Here is a 23,025-nt window from a genome sequence, read left to right as displayed (position 1 = left end):
AATTTATGTACAAAAGTCTATTTACGCTCTTAGTTATAGGTTGAACCTCGACTTAATATGTAAAAAAGAAAGCATTTAAAAATAATTTCCTCGTCTCAATATGATTCACGATTTCTAAACGTTTTTAACTTTAAGTCTATAAATAATTATATGTCATACTTCGGTCGTTTTAATTTCAATTTAAGCCCTATTCACATAGCTGTCAAATATAGCAGTTTTAACTTCTTTGAATCCTCAATCTCCCCGAGGATGCTTTCAATTCCCCCATCCTCATCATAATTGAATTGATTCAGTTGGAAGAAAATGCAGCATCACAGCGTACGCAAACTTCTATACCGATTTTTATACTTTATGACTGTATTTGCGAATAAAGGAGCGGGAATTTTTGATGATTCCAAGTCTTTTCGTTCGGGATGGGTGCAAGAAGTGAATAACGATAAAGCAGTTTTCCTTTATTCCTTATCATTTAAGGATTTGGTGGGTTTGGATAATGCTCCGATTTAGGAACCTCGAGCTTTAGAATTGGTCATCAATGAAAAATCGCTGATTCTGTAGCTCAATTCAAAGATTTTAAAAGTTCTTTGAATAGATGATAATGTTTCATTTTAATTACTTAAAATTAATTTCACTTTACATTTACTGCTAGGCTGACTACACTGGGGAATTTTTTTTCTTTTTTTTTTTTTTTGTTGCATAATACTTTTCTTACTGATTCTTGATATTTTTGCGTTGCTGATTTCAAATTTGCAATCGATTTCTCTCCCTTTAAGCCAGTTTTTTTAAATGACATTTTTAGTCTATTTTTTTGTCGAAAGTTTCAAAACTTGATATATAACAGAGAGTCGCATAAATGTTGCGACAAACACGTAGGGGAATTTGGGCACATCATCAGGATTAAAAATGCATGGAAATGTCTTTATACACCACTGGGAGCGCTTTTCTAATATGAATTATTTCTTCGTGTACTTCTAAGCAGGTCATAATAGGGAAGCGTCCCTAGAGGCGTAAAACATAATTAAAGGTTTCCTACTCAATTTTAATCCTGATAGTGCCCCGAAAAAAATTTACGTGATCCCTGTTATATATAACGCTTTTCAACTTCTACAATTCGACAAAAAATGTACTGAAAATGTCACTTTTCCTTTAATTTAGTTTCAGATTTGAAATCCCCTTACCAAAATTTGGAAAGTTCAACTATAGAATAAATGTTTTGTTTTTCCACTGTTATTATGAATGATGAAATATAATTAAAGTTTAAAATTCATTGATATGCTGTTATAAAGTATGTTATATATTTATTCTTTGAATGTTGACACCTGTTCTATCACCCGTTTTCTGATGCATCATATAACGATAAACACTCGAGTTTTTGTATGGTGCAGTTGTGATCATGAATAAAGAGTCGTCCTGATAGAAAAGTCGATTCTGATATTTTTCGAAATTGTTATATTTTAATTACATTTCTTTTAGGCTTTACAGCTGGATTGATTATTTACAAATGATATATTTATCAGTGATAATTTAAAGTTAATAATATTTCCTATCCTGTTTTTTTAAATACATTAAGTTCTTTTAAAGTTAGTACATTTTGTTTCATAATCTTTAGCATCTGTTGCACCTTATCGTACTAAACTCTCGAGCTTCTGTTCGGTCCAGTTTTTGAAATGCTATCACTTGTTGAAGTCTCTAATGCTGTAAATTATTAGATTCGAAAATTGTGAAAGAGATCTCTTGACAGTGTTATTAATGTTATATTTTAGATCAAAAGTATTTTTTTTGGAGGGAAGCTTACATCTGAAGCGATTACTTATAACTAATAAAGTTCACCAGCAATGGCTTTTTTATGTTCATATTTTCTTACGTATCCTGTTCCCTGTCAACATTGCATCGCTTATTTGCTAACTTCTCTCACTAAAGCATCCACCTCAAATAACTGAAAACCTACATGCCCTTTTTTAAAAGTCATCTGATCAGATCACTAGTAAACCCGTTTGAAATCCGAAAAAAAACTTGTGAAAAATGATAAACCTAAAACAACGATCTAAATAAAAAGTGGTAGTATATGTTTGTTTGTACTAAGTGGATATTTACTCTGTTATTTATTTCATTAACTTTAAAATACCCCCGTTCATTAACTTTATGTCCAATTAAAAATATATATGTTTCAATTATGTTATAGTAGACAGAAGTGTATGGTTTAGATAAATTCGGATAGAAAAATATTTGTGCTACCACTTGTTCTTCCTTTGCTTTTTTTTCTTTTTTAATGCCAGACACAAATGAGTTGCGAGGGCACTACTCCACAAGAGAAACATTTTATCAAAATTTCGGTTTCAAATGTCAGGAAATGTCAAAAAATCAATATGAAAATAAATTTTTGAAAGATAACTCCCCCATTGTGTAATCATGAGTTATCCTCTGATAATTTATTTTTATTTTGATATTTGGAAATTTCTTTAAACTTTCTTTTGGAAATTTCTTCTCAGTTCTTTAAACTTACTTTAGATTTACCTGAACTCACTTTTCCATACTTTTAAATTACGAGTGAAAGTGAAAGAGAATTTGCGATGAAAAGTTTTGCCCGTGGCATAACATCCCCAGTATTGAGGGAAGCCATAACTTTTTGGAATATAAAAATTGTTAGTTCATTTCACTCTCACTTGCTGCTTAATTATGTTTCGCCATTAAAAAAATAAATTTTTATTCTTCTAAAATAAATGTAGAAGTAAACCATAACAGATAGAAAAGTTATAGCGCATGCACGATTAATGGCCCAGAATGAGGAATCCAAATGAACGTTATGAAAACCATCCTTATAAACCATCATCAGCTGTCACTTTCAGCATTCTATGATTTTACGTATTTTGGGTCGTTGGATTTTCATTTCTGGGAGCGAGGGTAATGTTGCAGAGATAATGGAATAGCAGGAGTGTAATGACGATTCCTGCTTGGATATCTCTCTCGTCTTCGGTTATTGCAAAAGGCCGGCTCAAGGCGTTTGTCAAGAAACAAAGTGGACTTTGACGGGATTGGAAATGTAGGCTCTAGGCTATGTATCCCAACTATATCAGCTAGAGAACCGGGGTTTGATGTTTATCACCTCGTTGACAAAACTACGATCAAAGAGAATGTGCCGATTGTGCATCAGAGGCGCTTAACCGTAGATGTTACTATTGATTACTTTATAGCTTTTTCTCATACTTGAGTTTCTATGGAATTAAATAAATGTCCAAATTGTGTGACATTTTGGACAAGAACACAAAATTTGATGATAGGGTTTCTAATAGTAACTCAAACTTAAATTGCATAAATATTTTAAATTTACCGCTGCTTTTAGAAGACTAACACTGATTTATGACTGTTAGGTTAAGTTTTTAAAATCGATCATGAAAAATACTCTAATGTTAATTAATGTTAAAATGAAAATTGCTCCTGATATCTAAAAACTTATTTCAAGGCTGAGCACATAAGAATTGTTGAAAAATGAGGATCATTTATTGATAGTAATGATTTTTATAAAGGTTGAAAATTTCGTCATGTTGGTTATTATTAAAAATGCTTAATATTTTTTAATTAATTAATTAATTAATTTGTCCACTCTAAAGCCCAAAAAATTGTTTACCGTGAAATGGCATGTATAGTTTTAAAAAAATAGATTCGATTTTAAGTTACTTAAGAGTGCACTGTAAAAAATTCTAGATCAAATCACGGTATAAAGTATTCAGTGCATCATCGATACATTACGATAAATGATCAATCAATAAAAATATAATCTTCAATTTAAACTCAGAGCATCATTCTCATTACCATTTTCACCGAAGAATGATTCAAATAGACACTATAAATAATGTTCACTATTAAAGCCCGGAGAAATGTGGGAAAACCAGTAACTTCAGAATTGGGTGCTTAAAGTAAGTGCGCAGAATAAATGTTCCTTTGAAATGCTCAGTGTTGCCTGGCCATTTCAGAAGAAAAACCAAAGATTATTAAAGGCTATTTGTCCTCAATTTTATTATTCTCTTGGAACATTCACTAAGCAATCTGTAATCGCTTTACTCCTCCATAGATGAATCACTCGAACCTCATTCAAACTTCCACGAACTTCAGGTCCAATTATTGTAATAAATTATACTCAAAAACCGAGTTGGTTATTTTAGATGGTTAGTTTCCTGTTTAAACGTTATCCTATTGGTGAATTTTGGGAACGTTTCTAGAATGCAAAAAGTTAATTTAGAGTTTATTCCAATTTTATTATTGAAATCAAATGACAAAGCCAACATCATAAATTAATATGTTTTGCTGGCTTCGCTGTTATTTACAAAAAAAAAATTATAAAATTGAAAAAAAAAATTTAAGGCATACTCATTGTGAAAATTAAGGGCCAAATTATGGTAAAAAGTACTAGCCCTCAAGGTGTCGGTACTTTTTATCGTAAGATCCATTTTTACCGAAACATCTCACGGAAGAAAAATTCTAATATACCGTAATTTTTACAGTAGTAATTATCGTAAAATCATTGAATGATTATACTTACATAAATATTACTGTAAAAATTACGATATAATATTTTTTGTGAAAAATGGATTTTACGGTTGATGCTTACGAAGTCCGATACGTTATACAGTAAATTGATCCGAAATTTTTTTAAATGCCGATATAATATTGAAAAAAATCGCGTCATTTCCAATTGTAATGTTGTAATTTTTGAAGGTATAATATTTCACGATAAAAATGGATTTTACGATAAGATAAATTTTTCGAATAATGGAACCAAAGTGTACTTCATACAGTAATTTGGTCTGGAATTTTTTAAATTGTAGTCTTTAAAAACTCACGATATTTCCTATTGACGAAATTTGTTACAGTGTTACGATGTTATTTAATTTAAATGTTATTTTACTGCTACTATCAAAATTATATGACAAAGCAACATACTTACTAAAGCAACATACTTACTAATGCAACATAGCATACTCTTACTAATTAACTAAACTATTCAAAATATGTTTTAAAACAAAAATATAAGGAATATGAATACAAATCGCATATTAATGAAGTAGTAACGCTTTTACAATACGAATAATTAATTTAAAATGTATTCTATTGCTAATACTAAATTTAAATGATTAAGTAATAACAGGAATTAATCCGTCTAATTAACTTAACTATTTATAAGATGTTTTTAATCTGAATCCAGGAGGTATGTAATACACTATAGAAAATACTGGAAAACATTACGGTAAACAACCAGAATGTGGTAAAATGTACCTTGTTTCTGACTCTATGGGAACACCAAAAAGCACGGTAATCTCTACCGAAACACTTTAGAAATAATTTTGGTAAAATTAACAATAAAATGTTTTTTTATTAAATGCGTTAAAATTTGGTAATTTTATCGAAATAACTTAGAAAATGAATGACATTAAAAATCATTCATTCGGTCAAAGTGCACTTTTTAGTTTTGTATTTCTACTAAATGTCATGTAATAAAACCATTATTTGGAAAAGCAATTCCTGGTAACCCGTTACCTAATGAACGGTTTCAATACTGTATATTTTGGTTTTATTACCAGAATTAAGTTGTTGTTTTTTTTTTCTACTAGAAATATTTTTACGATACAGTGCTGTGATTTTACAATTTTTTTCTCCGTGCAAAATGCATGTCATAAGAAAAACCTTTGTAGAGTTTCATGAATTCGTATGTAGTAATATTTATTTTTCCTGAAAAATAAATATTTTTTACTTAGTTCACTACACCGTTAAAAAAATTTTGAGAAAAAATGGTTAAATAACAGTTTATTTAATTGATTCAGTCGATAAAACACGGTTCATTTGATAAAACACAACTCAACCTCAATCTAACTCCAATGCACATTACCTAACAGATGGTTTAGCTCCAATGTCTAGTTAAAATTCATGTTTACAGTTTTAAAATCATGCTAGTTGTAAAGGGTTAAAAACTTGTACAGTTTTGTATTCAGGTTTTTTTTTTAAACCATACTAGTTGCAAACGGTTTCAAAACCGTAAAGGTAAAAAAAAATTCTTTACCGTAAACTTTATGGTAAATTGGATTGCTGCCGGTTATTTTACCACAATCTAAAAGTGTTGTATTACAGAACTTAATGTATGGTTGATCCCTCTTAATAGCTTTGTGATAATTTAAGTTAATTCAAATTGAATGCATCGATATAGGTTCATTTCTGCACTTTTCATGGTTATTCCAAAATCATTTAAGCATTTTCAGTCATAGATGTATTTTTCCACGCAACGTAAGAATGTTATTTTAAAGCACTTTCTTTTAATAAACACTGTAAATGGGATACTACATTTATTGTAAGAACAGCTGTGAAATTTACTATACTTGGTGAAAGAAACTTCTTTGCCCAACGCATAATAAAAACAATTATGTTTTGTGTTAGTTGTTCAGCATGTAATATTATGAACTTTAATTATTGTATAAAATAATCATATATTTGTAAATGGCACTTAATCTACAACTTTTAGATGTTTCTATAGAAAAACTTGCAAGGTAAATTTGAATAAAATTTTTAGAAAAATAAACTGTTTAAAAGTTACATAATTTTTAACATTACCCTGTTTTGGTTAATGTTTTTTCGATGGTAATGCAAAAAAACACTTCAGAACAAATTTTTTGTTGCATTTATATAAATACTTGATCTTGCCTAATTCGGGTGGAGGGATTTTAAATCGGAAATTAATTTTGTTCTTACAATTACAGATTTTTTAATGACATTTTTAATCTATTTTTTTTGTCGAAATGTATAAGTTTGAAAACGTTATATGAAACAGGGGGTTAGGTAAATATTTCGAAAATAGGTATAGGTAAGTATAGGTAAGGCTCATCATGAGGATTAAAATTTCAAAGGAATCCTTGCCCGAAAATGTTGGGCATGGAAGAACTGCTAGCGGCATGTGACGACATTTCGGGGCATGTGGTTTTATGCAGTTTTAATCCTGATGATATACCTTAACTCCCCAAGAAACTTTTCGCAACATTTATGTGACCCCCTGTTATATGTAACGTTTTAAGCTTACACATTTCGTCTAAATGTCTTTTAAAAAAATTGTAACTTGGAGAGCGAAACCGATTGCAGATTTGAAATCGGTGTTACAAAGGTATCAATCTGTTAAAAAATCTCTCGCAGCAGAAAATTGAATTCATTTCAAATTTTTATTTACACGTTTGTATATTTTTTAAATAAGTTTTATGTAACCATGTCAATATCATTTTATATTAAGAATAATATATTAAATCATAAATTTTGAGACTACTTCAAATACGTAAATAAAATCTTTCGGGAAACACAATAAGTATACAGCTGAAATAAGCTATTTAAATTAATATTTTTCAGTTAGAAGTTACTTCCAAAATCATCAAAATAACTTCTATCTTCTCATCATAAGGTCGTTAATAAGTTTATTTTATTTGATTGAGTTATCATTTATAAACTATTTTTTGGTAATTTATGTAAACCTGCATTGTATCACGTGTCACTATAATAAATTAAGACAGAAAAGAGTTTCGAATAAGGTTAAGTAATTAAAACAAATTAACTTTGAAGAGGACCCATAATAAATTTAATTATTTTTAATATTCAGTTTAATGAAATTGAGTTTGAAATAGTTTATGCATAGGTTTTATGACAAAATGATACGAATCATTATAAAAAAAAAAGAACTTCATGATGATGTGCAATTATAAACAAATGACATTTTGGCAATGTGTTATTGTGCCTTGAGTCATTAAGACAAATTGCTACATGAGGCTTTTTTTTTTCTCATTTTAAGAATTACACATTGTACAATTCATAAAAATGTTTGCAGAACATCTTATACTTGATAATACCGTTATTTTTCTGTGATAACTGGCTATTGGAGGTTTAATACAATAGAATATTTCAGCATTAAAGTTAAATTTAGTATCATAATAAAATGTTAAAATATTATTATTTGCATAATTTTTTTTTTTCAAGAAATACTGATGTGTTCTGGAAATGGGGAAATATAACCTTGCGACGTATTTTTGTCTTGAAGTCTTTTACCTGGAAATAATTTCAGAAAAAATAGAATTTTCGTTAAAACTGGTCATTTAAAAATGTGCTGTATTCAATTTCAACAACTTTATAATATACTGTCTTATTTGATCCAATGCAGCAAACATCATAACAATATTTTTAATTTGTATCAATTTGAAAATTCAAATTTTATAATTTCAGTTTAGATTTTGAAATTCTGGAGTTTAAATACAGTTACATTTTGATTTTTAGTGTTTGTGTTTTTTAATACTTACTGTAACTGCTTAAAATTTATTCGAAATTGAATGTTCATTTAGTTAAGTGTCCGTCTTTCCAAAGCTCCTAATTTAACTCAAATAGCAGTGTAATGATACATTAACTTTTTAACATTTGTTGAAATGCTACATATTTATTAGCATAGTTTGCTTTTTCATAAGTTTTATTTTATTTTATAAATTATGATTTATAAGTTTTATATAATTGAATTTTCATTTAAGGCTACTTGCTAGTGTTTAATCCTTATTATCCAGGCATTCCCAATCCGTGTGATGAACAATTGGAAAACTAACAGAGAGTGGGAAAAATGTAAGTATATTTTATTTTGATAATTCGTTTTGGTTTTAAATGCATCTACTGTAAAAAGCTATGTAGGGGGGAAAAAGAAAACTTCATTAAAAAAAATGGCTCTATGAGCGATTTTATAACAAATTTTAAATCATTTCTATTTCAACAAATTTTTGAATGGGTAGTCTGAAAAAAGAACAGTAATGAATGAAAGAGGCCTAAAAAATAATGTTGATAAATTATTAAAGTAGATATATTGTTTTGACAATTTGTTTCATAAATTTGCTTCTCTAAGTGTATTGATTGGGAAAAATGCTTTAAAATAATTAAGGCAATTAACTTTCATGGTGAAGTAAATCTTGTTGAAATAGTTATCGCTAATTGTGATATTTTATCATACATGGAGATCAAATTCCAGTAAAATTACCATACTGTATAGTAAGGACATTTCTGGTAACAAAAATAACATAATTTTGGTTAATAAAATCAACATTTACGGTATTTAAAACATTCTTTTGGTAAAATTTCCATTAAAATGATAATGTTATCCGGAAGTTCTGGTTCCTAAAATTACAGTTCATGCATTTAACTACAAGGTAATACCACACGTTTATTACCACGAAACTTAAACGTAAATATAATTTAATAAATGGATTTTACAAAATGCTCTAAGGTATCATGAAGGTAGACGGAGGTAGACTAAGGTAGACTGAAATCCTAAACATGTTCAGCTTTAAACATAATAGTTTTTAAAATAAGGCAAAGATCTAGCAGTTATCTAATATGAATAACAATGGAATCCAATAAAAAAGAATAAATAAGAACGATTCACAGAATTTATATAGAATTTAATTTTTTAATATAATTTGACAATGTGTAATATTTTTTTTTTTAAATTATACCAGTCAAATCAATCATCATCACCATTTCTGTTTACTGGTGATTTATGAATTTTTAGTAAAGACACGCCAATTAACTAAAATAATTTGAGTTGAAACACGCTGATAGTAAAAAAGACATTTACAAAAATAAGTAAAAAAGTTTTGATAATTATATTTAAATACATATTGTATTAGTAAAAGGTTAAAGAAAGATCTTACAATTAAAATGTATTTTATTGACATATTTGGCTATAAATACTATATATTTCGTTTTTTCATAAAATTTATTTTGTAAATCGTATTTTTATTTCAGATCACTTGCAAATTCTCATTCTTTTTCTTTCAATGGATCTGAAAAGCAATTTATTTCAGTTTTCAGTACTTTATTGTAAAAAACATCTTAAAAAGAAAATAAATCAAAGAGATTTTAATAAATGCACTGAGAAAAATGTGTGGTCTAAACTATCAGTATATGGTAATGTTTTCTGCGTTTCTGGCCTGATGGGAGCACTAAAAAGCTGGATTATTTTCACCGAAACGCTTTCATAATGATTTTGGTAAAATTACCACTGAAACACGTTTTTATAATATGTGATAAAATTTTGTAAATGTGTTAAAATTTAGTAATTTTATCGTGATACATTAGGGCATGCCAGGAAAAACACTTATTCGGTATTTTTTGCATCATGTGTGATAGTAAGGACTATAAATTTGAAAACCAGAATTTCCGATTTACCGTTACCATATCAACCGAAAAATTACCAAGTCAATGATTTGAGTACCATATAATTTGTTTGCATTTACCAGAATTGTTTTGTTTTTTTTTTTGCCAGGAATGTCATTATCATACAGTCCGGCAATTTTACCAGAATTTTTTTTTTATCTGTGAGATCCTGAATATGTATTGAATGAGAAAAATAGGGAAAGAAAATATTCCAGTAAAATTCTAATTTTGTTGATATACTCAGTGATATTTTATTTTATTATAAGTTTAATCTTTTGAAATTTTTTTTTTCTTTTGCAGGTAATTTGTGAATCATCAGCCATTTTTCTACTAAATCCCTATAAAGAAAAGAAGTGTTTATAAGACATGGAAGTATATATTTTTATTTCGACATTTTGCTTTAGTTAAAACTCATTTAGTGTGAGGTAAAAAAAAAGGTTTTATTGATTAGATATAAATATGTCTTGAATGAGGAGAGGGACAAAGAAAAATATTCCAGTGAAATTGAAAATCGATGATTGGAAACTTGCCAAAGCACGTCTTCGGTATGGGATAGCTATGAAAAGGAAAGAAATGATTTTCTAAATTGTACTTACTTGCTATCATGATGATAAGATAATTCCAGAATATTATTGTGGAAATAGGGAATTAAATAATAAAGTTGCTAATTTCAATTTACTTTTGATCATTTTATTTCGCTTTTGAACATTTCTGAAGATCTTAAGATTTATTGTTAGTATTATCAGGATGCTTTACTGATGATTTTCAGGTTATTAAATAGAACTTTAAAATGTTTTTGATTAAATTTATGATAGAGTTTTTTGATGAGGTATTTTGGTTTTTAGGAGCTGTTTTCAGGAGATAAGGGGAAAGCGTTATTTAGCCTACGTTGATTATGGAATAAAGTATGTTGGCTGCATCATCCGTGAAATGCATTTTACTGTAAATTGCATTTTTATTTCAAAATATTATATCGTAGTTTTTAAAGAAAAATTTATTTAATTAGAGGGATTAAGTAATTTTATTGTTATTATTACTGCAAAATTTGCGATATAGCAAATTTTTTGTCCGGTTAACATATTGTGGTAAATGTGGATTTTACGGTAAACGTGCCGGTGCTTTTTATCGTAATTTGATCCAGAATTTTTACAGTGTAGAGCAATTGTTTAACAAATGTTACAATTCCCACTTAGTATAGTATGTTTTTATTGAAGAAAAGCTTAATTGCATTCGTTAATTTAGCTATTATTTCAGAATAGAAACTAAATTTAATAACAACAAAAATTATGTTTGAAATTGATGTTTCAATTCAGAGCATTTAAATCATTTAATGATTTTACGGACCTCTTAATTATACTATAAAATTGTAATTTAAATTTATAATTTTATATTGCATATAAAATTATTGTATATTAGTACATATCTGAATAGTTTTCAAGCAAAGTGTACATAAAAAAATATATTCTGAAAATTTACATGCGATGGTGCAATAATAAAAGGGGTTATTTAACTGTAACGATTCTACATATTTTTTACTGCATTCGATAGTTCAATAAAACTTGAAAATGTCAGCATTTCGTGTTTAACTATAACGAATCGACTAAATATTATTATAATATTTGACGAATTGAATGTTTATGCAATTACAATTCGGGAATAAACAGATAGAGGAGGAAATGTGTGGCGGATTAAATAGAAGAACGATTAAATAGATTTTATTATTTTTGCTCTTATATTATTTTTTATCTTGAATATTAATCTTAATCATGTTTATAAGCATTAAAACTGTTTTGTTTTTTATTTACAAAAATATAGAGTTAAAAATAGTAATGTGTTATTGATGAACTTCATCATAATGATTTATTTCAATTTCCTAGTACTTCAAAAGTTTAAAATTGTAAAACTTTTCTTCTGAAAGTGTGTATGATAGTGTAAGTTAATGTAAATAAAATGATTGATAATACAACACAAAATAACTCTTGCGATTTGTATTTATTAGAGCAATCATCTGAGTTATGTCCGTAAGTACTAACGTATAATGACGTATCTTTCATCAGACTGTAGAACTACACGAACTTACAGGCGTAGAAGCGGTTTAACAACTAAGATTTCTACAGGCTAAACACTTGTTTCAACACCAAAAAGAATATAACTATTATGGAGTCAAATTGTAGTATTAAAAATAGCATAGTGATAAATTCCTTAGAATACATATTAGTTGTAACTTTAACTCGCAAGTACATAATTGTGCACTTTTTAAGTAGTAATAAGACATTTAAAAATAATAAACTATTTTTCACATCAATTATTTTATTTATCACTTTGTGTATTTTAAAAATAAAATATACAAATGAAAAAGCTTCATAATTTAGTTCTACTTAGACTACATGCCAATTGCAATTTTTTTTCGCACGAAAATAATGATTCACTGTTTCTGTTATAATAAACATTTGAAAAAACAAGAAATTTAATCCAGAATTGAAACTGAAATTTCTTGTTATTATTTACCTAGATGAAACATCTAATTAAAATTAGTTACTATTACCATGTATGCATATAAATAGCATCATATTCGCTCATTAAATTCTTTCGATGCTTGAAATATTTCATTTTTATTTTTCAAAAGTTAAAAACTAACTTATTTTAAACTGCGAATTATTTTTTAGTGGTTACCTTTAGGAAAAAGATAAACATTTTATAGTCCGTTGTGCTAAGATATTGATATTTAAATTATAATGCATATAAAAAGGATATATTCTTTACTTAAGTTCAATATAATGCATAATATCAACTAAGTTTAGTGGATGATAAAATAGTACACTTAAAATAGTCAAAAGAAAATGCTATTGAAATTGCTTTCTGTTAGTAATTTTGATGCAAAAGTGTGTAATAAACGAATATATTTTCAACAAGTTGATTTTATTGAAAAAATATAACATTAAATTTTTTCATTAGCCTATGAAAGCTTTTTAATTCTCTTACAAATTTTATTTAAAAATTTGAATTTTAATAAAAATTAAAAATGAATAAAAATTTGAATTTTAAAAGTAAAAAATAAAGAATTGATGAAGATTTTTCGCAGATGCTCTGAGGCTGATTAAGGAGTGAATTTTAGAACCTAATTTAATTAATGCAAATTTCGGGATTTTTTTGTAAAAGGAAGAGAGAGAAGTTAGCGGACGACAATAATTTTCCTTTTAAATTAAAAGTTTAATTTTTACAATTATTTTTCAATTTCAATTCATTCTTCATTAATTTTGATATTTTTTAATAATTTTCAAGCTAGAACTACCGTGATTACAGTTAGTATTTCGTATTTGCGTTTTAATTTATAGTTCCTAAACTGCTCATAATTTCAAAAAAATATTCCTTTTTTTTTCTCACATTAAATCTTAAAAAGTAAAACTTGAGATTTGCACTGGGACCCAGTTGTAATTTCAATCGTTTTGACGTTGAAACAAGGTAATAGTACGTAGCATAGTATTTATTACACTTTTCAATAGTCCAATATTGGACAGTTGTTTCTACAAGAAAGCATTTGGAATTTTAATAATCAATAGTTATTTAACAAATGAACAGAACAATAGAAAAAAGTGAACTTTTACAACTCACATTCCACACTAGAATTAACAATGATAGTAAGACGCGAACAACAAAGCTTTTTTATCAGCTGTATATTGCAAGTCAAGCCACTGAAATGTTGTAAAAGATTATAAGTATATATATATAATATATTTATTATGTGATAAAATGTTATTTACCATCAACATTGACGAGTAACGTATGTGGTAGCATAAATACGTATGGAAACGAGAGAAATTGGCAAAACGTCTATTCTGTTTTTCCAAAATCACTCCTGTGAATTTTTTTTCTTTATTTACTTACACACATGTGCAAAATGTACTTATAGTCAATCAACATTAGTACACAAAAACACAAACACACAACTGTGCACTGTTTACATACATGGTTTCGCAGGAAAATTAATTGCACTGTTGCTGCTGAAATTCAAATCTTCAGTTTTGTCAGCAGTTTGTCTTTTCCAAAACAGACATTTGGTTTTAGTTGAACAAATTATATGATTTCCTTCAATTCTGCTAGAGGGCGTTTATATACAAGGGGATTTTAAAAGATAAATAACTTATATGTGTTCTTAATTAAAAATAATTTTAAACAATAATTTAATTTTTTGCAAAAAATAATAATATATTTCTAAATTGATGAAGAAAATTAAAATCAATTATATTTAATGATATTCTCATTGAAATAAGCAATTTTGAATTGGTAATAATTCAATATTTGTCTTAAAGAGATATAATTGGCGACAGAATTAAATAAACTTCTAATTTCCATATTAAAGCGATTTCTATTAAATTGCACTAAGGAATTGAAATTTTATGAATGATAATGCGTAAAATTTATAACTGTTGAAAACTGAATTATAATACTTGATTTAAGGAAAAAAATCGACTACATTTATGAACTAATCAATACTTACATGCTTACATCACATTGTATGACTCTTAATATTTAGCGAACAAAAAAAAATTCATGCTAAAAGAAATTTCATTCCTGATAGGACTTGTTTCTTTTCTTTTTCAAATTTAATAAGTCTATACACAGAAAATTATTTATTTAGTTAATAAATACTTTTCTGTGGGTTGAAAAACTGACTGCCAATGAATTGAATGCAATTTAAGTTATCTTATAAGTAAAAAAAATTTAAAAATTTTTTTATCAAAAATAAACGGATCAATGAAATTTGAAATAAAACTTTAAACATCTAAGTGAAATCAGTAACATTATAATTTATTTGTTTTTTTTTAATAAATCGTTTTTAGTAATTAATAATAAGTTTAATTTTCTTCAAAATGCCCATCGATTCGCTAAGGAATAATAGTAAGGTAAGACACAAGGTCGAAGAAATCGCACACAACTGGAATGGGATTGAGTACACACTGTAAAAATTCCGGATTAAATTAGGGTAAAGTGACAGGTACTGGACATTTTTACCATAAAATATTGTTTCACAGTAAAATTTTACGGAGCAAAAAATCTGATATACTATAATTTTAGCAGTTATATTCATTGCAAAATCACTGAATAATTATTACTGTTAAATATAAGTTATAAAATTTTACGAAAAAACGGATTTTGCGGCAAATTTTATTTTACGTATGATGCTCCTTGGGTTCCGGTACTTTTTATCGTAATTTGATGTGGAAATTTTGACGGTTTGCCCCCAGCATTTCTATGTATTTGTAGGTTAGCAGCACTGCAGTGTGCACTTGAATGAACTAGCTAATTGAAAATAGAATCAAGGATAAAACGAACCGACAAGTACCGGCACCGGGTGCAGTACTTTTTACCGAAAAACCCATTTTTATTGTAAAATTTCAAGGAACAAAATTGTGATATAACGTAATTTTTATAGTAATGTTTTCTGTAAAATCACTGCAATTAAGTAAATGCTACTAGAAAAATTACTGTATAAAATTTTAGGGTAAAAATTTCACAGATGCTGTACTCAGGGCGCTTATACTAATTTGATTCGGAAGTTTTAGCAGTGTACCAAAATGTGAGAGTTTTTACACTTACTACTTACGAGAAATGGAGTATTGTTCATATGCTGGGAGAGATGCGTTTCTTTAATATTTAGCTTTAATTAAAATTCTTTTGCTTTTCTGGTTCCTTAATTGTTAAGGTGAAATATTTACTTTCAATCTTATGGTATATGTTTGCAACAATTTTATTTAAGTGCAATTGCTGTTACCCCCATTTAATTGCTGTTATCAATAAAAATTTCTCCTACCCATCTCTCCTACCCTCTAAGGATATTTTTCAAAAAGGAACTTTCTCGGTATAATTACAACTATTATATAATGACAAAATAATAATGAAAAATTAACTCAATATTAATTATAGTTAATTCAGCAAAAAATTAATATTTACTATTTGTTTCAATTATTTCGTTGACCTGCACGCAATGTCCCTTAGCTTTACCTTTTAACAAATTATTAAATACAAAAAGATCCAGTACTTAATTTTATTTTACATCTAATTTCGAGACCTCTTTAAGATTCTGAAAATAAATACCAAATTAAAATTCTGATAAATTATTTCGTAATGAAACTTGCAAACATTTAAATTAATCACGCTTTTTGCTTAAAAAAGTAAAAATAAGATATGAATTTTTAAGGAGATAATAAATTTTAAGCGAAGATATTAGTAAAAAGTAACTGAAATTATTGAAATTCAGGGTTGTCGACTTATTTTAACTCATTTTAGTTCAAAAATTAATTGTTAATATTTTATGTACCATTCAATAAAAATGCGCGTTTAAAATACGACGCTCACCATGCAACGCACTTCTCTAATTTCAAACCCTTCGATATCTCCTTCTAAAGTTACGTATATACGTTTTACGTATATTGATATATATTAAATATTTTAATAAAATTATATCTATATATATATATAGGTATATATTAAATATTTTATTCTACAAGTTAAACGCAGAAGAACTTTTAATTAGAATAATATACAAAAGATATGTTGAAATTCTTTAAAAATAGTTAGAAAGGCGTTGGAAGCAAAAGAAAAAAGAAACTCTCTAATATGATCAATGTTAAATAAAAAATTTTCCTGTAATATTTTTAACATAATTGCAATTTTTTCTTGAATTACCAGATTAAAATTGTATTTTAAACGCACTTAACGCTTTCTGATAAAAAATAAAATGAGCAAAGTAAGCAGAATATTTTTTGTTAAAAAATACTACTTAATGTATTCTATGATAGTATTTTGTTTAGTTAAAAAATACCGTGTAATTTATTTATAATGAATAAAATATTTGATTGTATTTTTGCCGGTTTCTTTGCTAATAATACTATTTGATTTCAAGTATAAAAGTTATTAAAATTTATAATGTAATTGAAATTTTGTATTAGAAATATCTCAATTGAAAGAAATATCAATTACGAAGTTTTAAATAAAAAAATATTGATAAAATATTGAAAATTGTGAGTTTAAATAAATACTAATAGGGAAAATCAATTTTAAAACATTATATTATACCTGAAATTCAAAATTAATCTCAAGCACAGATTGCTATACTTAAAGTTATTCTTAAATTAAAAATATTATTACACAAATCATTATTGTTAAATTCATTGTCTTTTTTAACATCAGTGAAATATTTGTAATAGTAGCTTTATTTTATTTCTATATCTGAACACAACATTTTTAGAAACAAATTTCAAAGCTGCTTTCTGATATTTCATTTTAAATACTCATATTTAGTTAATTTGACTTTTCATATGTTCTACGTAACACTAAATTTTATCGATTACTGATAAAATGGTCGTACGGATTACATTTCTAATAGCTGAAACATATTTCGTTGGCATTGAAAATTAATACCAATTAGTAAAATTGAATCGTGTTTAAAAAAAAATATAAAACAATTTTGACCTCATCCTAATTATAAGATATTTTATGATTTGGAGTTTCAGTGTTTGAATTCCATGGCAGAATTTGCCATACAAACTTAATCTTCAACATACAAACTTAAACAAACTTCTGTTAAATAAGTAATCCAAAAAAATTTAAGTGGTAAGGTATTACATTATTAAAAAATTCATTCGCTTCAAAAATATATATGTAGGAAATAACAGTCAAAATTTTCCAAGCGCTCGGAAACAGGCACCCATTTTCAAGTCTCACCAGACGTGAATGAGAAGAAACAAGAGTGATTCGAAATATAAAATAAAAAGTTGTCGATATTAAGTTTTATATTTCAAGTAACTTTTGTCTCCTCACTCACTTTCGCTTGTCAAGTCTTGAAAATGGGGGCATGTTTTTTGAGCCCTTGAAATATGTCAACTGTTATTTCCTATTTATGAATTTTTGAAGTGATTGAAATTTTAATAAAGCATTTATTCTGTTATTATTTTTCGGTAAACTTTTGGTCAATTGCATTAAAATTTTAAGTTTTGGTAAAAAGGATTAATATAGTATTAACTGCAAATGTATATATATATATATATAAGGAATTAAAACATGTTGAAAACTAATTGTGACATAAAATAATGAAAAATAACACCCTTAAGACATTTTAAATACATATTTTTGCTCAGAGAAAGTGAAGATATTAAATACTTATTCAATAGTAATTGAAATTACTTTACTGATAGCTTATTTACACATAGTTAAGGCTATAAATACGATTGAGGTAAAAAAAAATTGAATGTGTTGCGTATGTAATAAATAACGGCTAATGCTTCTATTAGCTTTGATCAATGAATCAAACTATGATTATTACACTTAATTATATGAAAAACCACTTATTAGTTCAAAAGTCCTCCTTTTTTTAGCCCAAACATAAAGAAATAAATTTTTGGAAGAAAATCTGAAAATAAATTGTCTTAAGCACAATTTTCTCCGTAAAATTATTTTCCAATAAATATGAAATAAAAGGAATTAATTTAAAACACTTCTGGAAAAGGATATTTCAAACGCGTTATTAATTTCTCATAATTATAAGATTTATATTGATTCGCATTTTAGTTCAGATTTTTTATCAAATTTTTTATGAATTACAATGCTGTATTATTTACATATTATTTGCTTTCAAATGTGATATTTCACTGATGTTTTCCATCCATCAAAATATTTTCAAACACTTGTATACCTTGGGCAATCATAAAAATGACAGTGAACAATTTTTTTACAAGGTAATGAACAAATCTTTACTTATTTTCATTAAATATGACAATTTCTAAAAAAAAAATATTACAATAACGATGGACACTAGGTTTACCTATCAAAAACATATTGTATTACTTCTATCAATTAATACTTTTAAAAGCAAATTGTTTAATTTTTTTGAAATATTTTTTTTCCAATATGTCATTAAAAATAGACTCACAACGCTTGAAATACTTATAATATATTTATTATGTATTCCGAACAATCTTAAAGACATATTTATTCAACGATGTTGCAAAAAGTTTCTTTACATTTCGTACATTTTGTGTTTAAAATGTACTCTAAATGTGGAGTAGACGCATAGTGAATTTTCTTTTTTCTTAAAAAGTAACATAAGCATGAAATCATCTATTCATATGAGTATTACAATGGAATAGTTTTCTTTTTAATTTCTAGCTTTTCGACAGCTGCTTTAAATTTTTGTTACCCACTCTTAAAAAATATTAAAAAATAGCTTTTTCTTAAATTGAATTACAATGCTAAGCATTTAGTAGATATGGTCGTACTCTTTTTCCATTAATTCCAGAAATGGAAGGAAAAAAGCAATGTAAATATTTATTTTTTTTGTTTGTTATAATCAAGAAAATTTTCTTATCTAATCAAATCTTGAAATAGTCTTTGTTTTTTTAAGGAATTACTACTATTACTAACTAAATTAATCATTGTGAATTGAAATATTGGTCATGATTTAAGTCCAATTATTGAAATTTTTTTAAACAAAAAGCTTTAAACATCGTGAAAATATATATAGTTTTTAGAATATTCTTAAAACATCATTTCACGTGAAACTAAGTTACTGTTCTGTGAGGTAAATCTAGTGTTAAACATTAAATACGTTGTATCGTTGTATTGCAGTTTACTAAAACAAAAACTCAATTTAAACATTTTTTTTTGCACTCATATGAAGAAAAATATTTAACACAGTTTCACTGAATGTAATATTTAACACTTAACAACATTCAAAAATGGCAACAAAAACTTAATACTAATCTATATTAACAGTTAAAAAAGCATTTAACAATTGAATAATTCAATGAAAATTGATACGAATAAAAATCAACAAAAAATTCAAATATATAACATTATATAAGAAGGTGTAAACTAATATTGTTTGAATTATACAGTGTAACTGCCAAATTTTACGCTTTTTGAAGAAAACTTTCTACGGAGGTAGCGATAAAAAACAGTTTTTTCTTCCTTTATTTGTTTTTTATCTTGCCATCTCTTGAAAATATCACTACAAAAATGTCATTTTCTTAAACATGTTTCAATGGTTCATTTTCCATGGTGATCTGAAATATTTTGAATCAAATAATAATACATTCACTTTGCGGCTAGTGGAAAAATCTACCACCAAAGGGTAAAAGTTGGCAGCTTGGCCTATCGCATATTAATTCAAAATTTTTTTAGAAATGTAAAACTTTATTCATCGAACACTGCAGTTTCTCTTACGATTACATCTCCTCTATGCTAGTTCGGTTATACAAATGATAAAATCGAACTAATTCGACTGCGATAAGCGATCAAGAGAAAATAAGCTTTAACGTAATGAAATGACGTAGTTAATCCTTATTTTAATCATAGTATTTGTAATATAGTTAATTGATAAACTAGGAGAATCAGATAATAAGATTTAAAATTATGTATTTTAGACTAACAGTTTTAATATAATTGTTTCTTTTCAAATAAAATATGCTATTAAAACCTCAATAGATTTTTAATTTCAGACATACTATAGGCTTTCTAACTGCAGTTCCTATGTAGTGTGACAACAAATCTGTGCTTTTAAGTTTAAATTAAATTTTATACTACATCTTTATCATTTTATAAAATCATCATTTTAACTAATGAAATTATTTTTTCAGTTATTACTCTTAGATTACCTGTAATGGTTTATAAAATTATTAGTTTATTTGATTTACAACAATTTTCAGATAACGCTTTTTAATGACAGAGAAACAATTTCCATAAAAAAATTCCCTCTTATAGGCGTTCGTTTTATTCAGTCCAAATTAAATTATCCCAAAATGAGTATTAAATTTTAATGAAAATTTTTTTCGCGTAAGTTAATTCTTTTCATAGGTAACTAATTAATAAAGTAGCTAATTTCTTCTGGAAGGAACAGATTGTGTTCCTTGCAGAAGAAGTTAGTTATTTACCATGTGCTTATTGCATTTTAAGTTTTGAGAAGAATGATTGAAGCTAATTTTCACAAATAAAAAATTTATCAAAACTTAAACTGCAAATGCAGATAAAATTTTTTGGTAAGTAAAGAACAGCTTTATATTTAATAACGAAATTCACAATTGATCATATTGAAAACAATAGTTAATCTCTACTTTGCAATCACATAAACTGAAATAAATATTTTCTAAATAAACTAACAAACTTTGATAAAAAAGACACCTAAACAGTCAATTAAATATGAAACTACTTCATATGATAACAATAAACAAGCATTGAATTATTTAAAATCTATAAAACTGTATCTTCAATTTATTCTCTGGAGTTCTATAAGTGAGAAAAATAATCCGTCTCATGAAGTAGAAAATGATGAAATACGTATAGAAACACTCAATGGTAAGACACAATTACAAAATCATTCAAAAAGTTATGAGTTTGTTCTTGTAGTAACCCACCGTAGACTCGGGGTTAAACATGAAATTTCTAATGATATAACTTTTTATGAAATGAAAAATGTTTTGGGATTCATCAAGAATTGGATATCTTTTACATACGAATATAGGATTCCCACATTAAGTCATAGTTTTAATATTGTGCTTACAAAGGGTAGGCTGACATCGTTGGACCTTTAATGAAAGCAATCTAAGACGCCACAATTTGTAGTTACTTTGTAAGAAAGATAATCATTCCGCATTCTAACTGTTCTTCTTTCTACTACGTATATCGGAAAAGGCGTTGATAACTGCTTTGTGCTGAGGTCAATGCTATTGTAAGGCATAAATCAAATAAAAGATTAGGTTGAGCATATAAAAACTAAGTTAGAAATTAGTTTGTGCAACAACGTGGGAACCCTGAAATGGCATCATCTCAATCAGTCCATTTGAACTAAGTAATAAAAAAGTAAGTATTTCTTATGCAATAGCAGCAACAGAGAGGAATTTATTTCAGTATTGTCGTATATTGGTAATCAGTAAACTAGATCTCCAGATTTGGAGGTCTAGATGGTGGATTTTTGTTTTCTTTAGGGTAAACTAGCTTCATCAGAGCTAGGAATCAGCGGTCTAGCCACCAACCGATCTACTCCAGGACTTGTATCGACTATATCACCAACAGATGTAGTACTGATGTCAGTGTTGGTGGAATTTCTGGAATCATTATCATCATCTTGAAGACTTTCACGTCTTCCTCTAGTATCATCGTCTGCATCATGCTTAACTTTGTCTAGATGATGGTCCTTAGATATAGTTGAAGACGAAGAAGAATCTTTTTTGTCTCCAGTACTACTAGAGCTTGTGCTGTTTTTTCTCTTACTATCATCTTGGTCTTTTAGTTTCGCTTCTAGTCTAGCCTGTTCGTTTATTTCCTTTACAGCTCTCAGCTCTTTCTTCAATTTCATTCGACGATTCTGAAACCAGATTTTAATTTGTCTTTCTGTCAGACACAGGGCATGAGCTATCTCAATCCGCCGCCGTCGTGTCAAATAATGATTAAAGTGAAATTCTTTTTCCAGTTCAAGAGTTTGAAATCTGGTATATGTTTGCCGCCCTCTGCGTCTAGGACACCCATTTGGACCTGCAATCATTAGAAACACAAAAGGTTAGAAGTAGTATAAAAACTTATTTTAAACTGAATTTTGTTAATACTTCAGTCATAGTGCAATTTAAATATGCGGAAAAGATCTTTATTTTCACAACACTTACACTGCGAAAAATTTCGGCTCAAATTACAGATCAAAAATCTGATGTACGGTAATTTTTACAGTAATTATTACCGTAAAATCACTGAATCATTCTAATTAAAAAAATATTACTGCAAAAGTTATGGTATAATAATTTACGGTGAAATTGGATTTTACGGATGATGCAC

General features: G+C 27.1%; 1 protein-coding gene and 1 long non-coding RNA gene across 3 annotated transcripts in view; one reads left to right on the top strand and one right to left on the bottom strand.

Moving 5' to 3' along the window:
* LOC107457034 (uncharacterized) overlaps window positions 1-23,025 on the top strand; it is a 74,942-nt gene that overhangs the window by 32,958 nt on the left and 18,959 nt on the right. For both annotated transcript variants that reach the window (XR_001585791.4, XR_015430865.1), the window contains exons 2-3: window positions 8,535-8,622; window positions 10,507-10,578. This is a non-coding gene — a long non-coding RNA (uncharacterized LOC107457034). The remainder of the gene's footprint in view (window positions 1-8,534; window positions 8,623-10,506; window positions 10,579-23,025) is intronic.
* The window catches only part of LOC107457037 (homeobox protein abdominal-A-like), an 80,087-nt gene continuing 69,241 nt past the window's right edge, over window positions 12,180-23,025 (bottom strand). The window contains exon 3 of the mRNA XM_016075074.4: window positions 12,180-22,731. Coding sequence (XP_015930560.1) covers window positions 22,181-22,731 — 551 coding nt within the window. The 3' untranslated portion in view covers window positions 12,180-22,180. The remainder of the gene's footprint in view (window positions 22,732-23,025) is intronic.

This window comes from Parasteatoda tepidariorum, chromosome 12 (genome assembly GCF_982258835.1).
Source record: "Parasteatoda tepidariorum strain Cologne lab strain chromosome 12, Ptep-v5.0, whole genome shotgun sequence".
NCBI lineage: Eukaryota > Metazoa > Arthropoda > Arachnida > Araneae > Theridiidae > Parasteatoda > Parasteatoda tepidariorum.
This window is presented reverse-complemented; position numbering and strand designations above follow the sequence as displayed.